Source organism: Pundamilia nyererei, unplaced genomic scaffold, assembly GCF_000239375.1.
Source record: "Pundamilia nyererei isolate P.nyererei 1_Seehausen unplaced genomic scaffold, PunNye1.0 scaffold00177, whole genome shotgun sequence".
Lineage (NCBI taxonomy): Eukaryota > Metazoa > Chordata > Actinopteri > Cichliformes > Cichlidae > Pundamilia > Pundamilia nyererei.
Window position 1 is genome coordinate 887525 of NW_005187578.1, and position 6730 is coordinate 894254.

Consider the following 6730-nt stretch of genomic DNA (forward strand, 5'->3'; position numbering starts at 1 on the left):
TTTTTTGCCCTTTAACCCTGAAAATGTTTTGCAGACATTAAACGTCTGACGTTTGGTCACTTTGGAACGCTCAAAAAAGCCAAGATCAACTACAAACCAAAGAAAGAAGACACTCCTAAAATACATCGGCTACATTTTGAGTTGATATGAATGTTTTTAGCTTTCTAAGCTGCTAAACTACTAACATGTGCCACTGAGCTCCAACACTTTAATAACAACTTTTTTCAGCTAGAAGACATTTCATGGCTTAAATCTGACTAAAAGCACGAAGCAGCCTCCTGCTCTGCGTGTACATTTCAACGTAAAGATGACACATTTTTAAAAATGTGAATACAAAAACCTCTTTTAAGGAGTGATTTTTGTTTTAAAAGGAGAAATGTTTGCTCTAAAATGTTTTCTGGAGCTCAGATTATTTTGTGCACCTCACATGCAAACATAAAGTGAAATAAAAGTCAGAATCTAACGTTTCTGCTGAGTCCCGTCCGACCTTTTCGCCTTCTCCTCCTTCAGGTTCTCCAGACGCGTTTCCTCACTCGTTTCTCGACGTGATGTCCTGAAACCGAATCAGTGGCAGCTGTTAAAACTCGTTTGTCTCCTCTGCAGCTCAAATGTGAGAAACCAAGTTTCTGATTTCAGACTCACCTCCGTCTTCGCCCTCCTCCACTCGCCCAGCGGGCCCGACTTTGTCAGGACTGAAAGAAACGAGAGCAGTGACGTGTTAAAATCACAAAAACAAAATCAGATTCGTGCTCTGCTGGCAGATTAAAAGCAGTCAGGAGCTGCAGAGCAAAACTGCACCAGATTTACTTTTATTAGTTCATATTATAATCAACAGGATTCATTGGGTTTATTACAGGACAATGGTGTTTTTAAGACCCCAAAAGTAATAAATGTAACCCAAACAACACTGTAATGATTTACCATAAGCTGGTTTTTATAACCGCTAGTATTAATATCGCTAACAAACTGCATTCATCTCTCTGGATTTTAAACAAGTTGCAGTCGTTTCGGCTTTTTTTGGAAGACAAACTGATCATTTTATGTAATAAAAAAATAATACAGTTGTAGAGAAATGTAGTCGTCTGTCCTTTGCTTCAGTCTGTGGTTTTGATTTTAAACACTTAAAGCTGGTATTTGGGAAACGAACGAAGGTCTGAAGCTGAAATTATCAGCTTGTCATAAACAAGTTAAATGTGAATATTTGAAGACTTTAAGAGTCTTTATAACCAGTTTAAGTTAAAAGGCCAAACTGGGCCAAACTGGTATCACTCGTGCTCCAACAGCAGTGGTTGAAACAAATAGTGAGCTGCAGGTGACTGCAGTTTTAAAGCAGCATTTAAAAAACAACTTTCTCATTAATTACAAAAAACAGCCCAAGCAGGGAGCTGGAAGTACAGTGGAAACATCCAAGTAAAGTAATGACTCTCCCTGCCAGCAGGGGGAGACAAACGTCTTATTTCTGTTTAAAGGCAGCCTGTAGTGATGAAGAGCGGCTCCATTCACACCAGTGTGATTGTAAAACAGGGATTTGCACTGAGGGCCAAATAAACTTCTGCAAACTGAATAATTCACGGGTCACAGCTGGACCTCTGACTGAGTTTCTGTTACCTGAAGACAAAAGATCTTTAATCACTGAACAGAAATGTCTTTGATACTCACGCATACATGTTGTGATCATCATGAAGACGGTCGACGTGACAGTCGCGCTCCACCACAGACACCTGCAAAACAACGGTCTTTGAACACATCGGCACTTCCACACAGAACGATCACGCCGTTTCTGTAGACGGGACAAAACATGGAGGCAGCTTCAGGTCTGAAACATGAAGCCCGTGTTGAGGCGTCTTAGAGCGTATTCTTTATAAAGGCCACCAGGGGGCGACACTTACTTAGAAAACTGGGAAAGCATCTCTGTGACGATGTTATAGGCTCAGTCACTAGTTTAAAAAGATGCATCTTATTTTGACACTTTTATTTTCAGAGTGAGTAAGGACGTAAAATGGGACGTTCTCATTGGTTGATGAGTGTGCAGTTTCTCAGTGAGACCCGCCCCTCACTCAGAAATAAGAGAAACAAACACGTTTTTAACTTTCATACACTTTTTAGAGCCCTTAATAAATAAATTGTGTTTCTGCCTCTATGATGCATTTAGCTGCTGCAGCTTTCTAAACTAAACTGAGCGGACAGATGAGGCATTTTCAGATCCTCGATCGGCTTCAGGAAGATTTTCTGGGAGACTTAAAGAGATTTTCTTGGTTCATGCTGATCAAACAATCAAAGTGCTCTGAAAAAACTAAATTAGGAACTGAGGTCTCACCCCGAGTACAGAGCTGTGAAGATGAAGACGGTGAAGACGAGAAGGAGGAGGGCCTTCATCGTGAACCCTGAAACAGAAAGAAGAATAACTCGGGTGAGGCGAACAGAGGTCGTGGAGATCGTGGGTGTCAGTTTTGTGTCTTTGGTGGTTTCTGCAGATAAAAATCATCAAATGTTTTTCATTCAGCATTAAAGTCGAGTGAGATGAATGAAAACGTAGAGATTCAGACTGGATCTGAGCAGGCTGCTACGAGTCTCTGCAGGCCTCTGACGTCAGAGACCCTGCGGCTCACCTGTGGGCTCAGGTGACGCCTGACAGCAGCAGGTGTTGGTGTAGAAAGGTGAAGGAGGCGGGACTTCGGAGAGGCTGCCCAGCGACTGGGTGAAACGCTCCTTTGACTGACAGATCTCAGAGCAAATCTCCTCGTGGATCAGGAGATTTGGAGGCGGGGCTTCTTTGTCAGGAGGAGTCATGACCTCAGTGGAGTCTGAAAGAAAAAAAAAATCATTGTTCATCGTTGTCCATGTTAATTTGAGCGTACTCGCCCTTTAAGGAGTCGGTTACCCACCGTACATGAAGGCGTGGCTCTCCTCCAGCTCAGTGCTGTTGAGCGGTGACCAGGACTCATCCAGACAGGCCGGACCATCAAGGCTGCTCCTGGACCAGTCCAGGTCATGGTCCTGGTCAACTTCCTGCTTCTGGTTCCAGTTGTTCACTGTCCCAAAAACACCTCTGAAGACTTTCTCATCGAGCCACGACTGGCAGCTCTCCGTGACATCACTCAGCAGGCGAACCAGCGAGCTGCGAGGTCGCCGCCTGCGCCGGAAAACCCTGAAGGAAAAATGAGTGTTCAGACACGTGTGTGGGTTTGAGGTCCTTTGGCATGTTGCGAGTTATTTTGAACTTTGTTTTTTGTCATTTTGAGGAATTTGTGTCTCTTTGCACAGAAAAGATGAACAAAATGACATAAAAAAAAACATCAAAGTGAAACAAAGAAATCCACAAAGAGCTAAAGAACGAGAGCCCCAACAAAAAACCTCAAACCCAACAAAGTGGGTTAAAGTGCAGAAAGTGACCAAAAGCAACTCGAGTGTGAAAACACTTCCTCAGAGAATGACCACAGCCTGACAAAAATAACCACAATCTGATTTGAAACAACAGGAAGTGACCAAATCTGAGCGCAGCGGCCCGCTCTGTCTGACTGCACACCAAGAAATAAACGTCAGGAACAACATTTAATCGAATTTTAAAGTAAAGTAAGACTTTTAGTTGTTATTAAAAGATGAACTCTGCAAACACATCAAGGCTTCACCTGTGAACACAGAGTTCATGTAACAGAACAAAGACGCTTTCCTCATGTTGATGGCAAAGTGTTCAATAACATGGGGTCTCCTAGCAACAGTGATCAATGACATCACACACCCTGGTCCCCGAGAGCAGCTGATGTCAGGTCTGAAGTATTTACAGCTTTCAAACCTACCCGACATGTGCCAAACGGCTCACTCTGATTGGCTGTTGGAGGTGACCTCACCGCTTTAAAGAGGTGCGTGTGTGTTTAACAGCTGTCATACAGTTGTACGACCACGAGACGTTATGTTCCTGTTGCTGATGTAAAATAATCCTGAGTGTGGACCGAAGGGAGGAAAATGTTATGGAACGAAGGTTTTTCCAAACTTTGTTAAGCGTTTGGTGAATGTCACAAAGCGTTTGGCGTTCGGTTCTCTCAGCTCTGTAATTGCAGCTGATGTCATCGATCATTTTCTCCAAAAAAAACATTTAAAAGACTTTTTCTCAGTCTTTGGTAAAAAAAAAAAAGCAATATTAAACTTCTTGTGATGCTGTAAAGTGCAGTAAACGCAGGCTGTTGGCTGCATTTCTTGGTATAAACTCTCCTTTGGTTAATAAAATCAAACTAACTCTGAGGCAGAGTTTGAGCTAAACACAGTCCAGACTTTTACAATCCCAAAAAACTGTTGTGACTGTTCATCCATGTGTTTCAATGAAGTTTAACATCCAGGTGTTCACGAAAAAGAAGATTTACGAGTTCAGCCAAGTTCGAGATAGCAGGAAGTTAGCTTGCTAGTTTGCATGTAAAGGCACAGCTCTGATTTCACTTTGGAGGTAAATAAAAACAGAAAACCAAACAACAATGATGTTTGTAGCGTCTGTAAAGTTAGACGAATTGATCCACCATTTTGGCCGTGTGCCAGTTGTGGTAGCAGAGTCGGATCAGTGAATAAAACCTGGTCACACAGGCAGAGAGAGACTGGTCTGCAACCGTTTGGCAACCACGATTCATAAAGAAAAAATCCCCAACCGGTTGTGAGTGGTTGCTGGAGGTTAATTACAGTGGCTGGGAAAATGACTGGTAAAGCCCCAGTAACACAGACTGGTCAGTGACCACCTGGCAACCAACTGTTGTTAGGGAAAACGTGTATTCCCCTACTGGCTTCGGTTGCTAGCATCTTGCTGCGGTTGTAGATTGAATGAAAGTGACCGACTGTAGTGTTGCATTGTCTGTAAATACTCTCCAACTACGAGCTGAGCGTTGGCAAAACTTCAAGAAGTGTGACACAAACAGGAAATTGAGATAGTTTGCTTTCAAAATAAAAGTCACAACTTTTACTTGTGCATAAACGTGGAACGAGCGAGCTCACTGAAACAACGTTTTTTCTGCTTCCAGATCTCAGGTAAAAACAGTCTAAATAAATGGGAGCCTCCTGGTCTACCTGCCGCTCTCACCTGTGCAGGTTCTCCTTGTAGGAGACACTGGTTTTGCAGGGCGTCAGTGACACGTTGCCCTCGTCGTCCCAGGAGAAGCTGTCCTCGGTCACGTCATAGTATCCGTTGGTGAGGAGGCGTGGCGAGCGGCGGCAGCAGCAGGGCTCGCTGCCGTGCGCTGAGGTGTAGCAGATGTAGGAGGAGTCGGGAGAGAGCAGAGACACGTCGAGGCTGCAGGAGAGAGACCAGCAAAGGCTTTTCAAACTCCTGCTGAGACTTCACACGTTCATCAGAAACAGGAAATAAACGATGCTTTTACCTCTGACAGTGACTGTTCCTCAACCTTCGCTTGACTGGAGAACCTGAGCGGCAGAAAAGACCATCAGAGATACACACACACACACACACACACACACACACACACACACACACACACACAGTGGTTTCTAAATACAGACGACTTTTATCAGCATGAAGAGGCACAGAGCATTCTTGGGTAAATCTGCTCAGAGGACTCGATGAAGATAAAAGCTGAGCAGGAATGTGACAGACGGGCAGCAAAGTGCCGCACAGAGCTCGTCTGAGGAGCTAACATCAGATCTGTGGAGCCGCTAAAAGCTTTAGTTTGGTTTCTGATCGTTTTTCACATCCATAACAGTTTGAACAGTTCGAATAGGCAAAAAGAAAATTTGCTACAATGTCGTAATAAAGTCCCAGAATAAAAGTAAAGTGTTGGTGAACGTGGTCGGTGATGTCGGTGACGTACTTGTGACAGCGCCGGAGAAGAACAGAGCCATGTTTGTCTGCAGAGCGACGTCCGAGGATCTGTGAAGCGCATGAGAAACCAAACAGCTGTCGGTGAGAAACAGGCAGATGTTGTTCTAACAAATCTTTTCAATGAAAGGCCAAAACCAGCAGAGAGAGCGCCTCTCCAACCCTCCTGACCTCAGACACGACCGGTCTCGCACTGAACGCCGTCAGCTGACAGCTGCTCTTTCAGCGAGACACTCTTATTATTTTTATTGTGATTTAGTGAATTTATTCTGGTTTCTACTCTAAGGAGACACTTTGTGTTATTTAAGCTTTTTACATCACGTTTTATTGGATCTTATTAAAATCTATACTTATTTTAACATTTATCAGATTTTTTACTTTCTTTTTAAACTTCATATTATTACATTAACTTTTCCCTTTTTTTGTATTTATGCAAAACATATATATACTTACTTATTTTATGATATATGTTACAATATTATTCACTATTTACTTTTTTTTACTTTTATTGATTTAAAAAATTATAGGGATTTTATTTGTATTAAAATTTGAACATAATGAGCTCATTCACTTTATTAGATTTAACAGGAAACTGTTGTGATTCAGGGCTTTATAAATAAAACTGAATTGAATTATTGCTCCTTTCTTCGTGTAATCTTTATTGAACTTCTATTTTACTGTATTTGTCTGAGCTACTCTGGCTTGTGTCTATTGTTTTTACAGGAATTTCCAAACTTTTGGGATAAAAAAAGCACATTTGATCTTTCCTCTGTCTCTATTTAAAGTTCCTGTTGTTGGGGTCTATTTTCAGCGGTGGATTAATCTGCACTCGGTGGTGTAGTGAGTATTTCTAGCAGCAGGATTTTGTGCGTGTGTGAGAGTCTGAGTAAACCACAGAGTGTGTGTTCATAAAGGAAG

The 6730-nt window shown here is 42.5% G+C and overlaps 1 protein-coding gene across 1 annotated transcript; it reads right to left on the bottom strand.

Moving 5' to 3' along the window:
• Positions 1 to 9: 9 nt before the first annotated feature.
• On the bottom strand, positions 10 to 5452 carry tmem71 (transmembrane protein 71; the record flags this gene model as incomplete). Its single annotated transcript, XM_013914181.1, has 8 exons — positions 10 to 553; positions 643 to 692; positions 1660 to 1721; positions 2318 to 2384; positions 2610 to 2804; positions 2886 to 3148; positions 5060 to 5269; positions 5358 to 5452. Coding segments are annotated over 8 exons (966 nt in total), but the record flags the coding sequence as incomplete, so codon positions are not given.
• Between the last annotated feature and the right edge of the window lie 1278 nt (positions 5453 to 6730).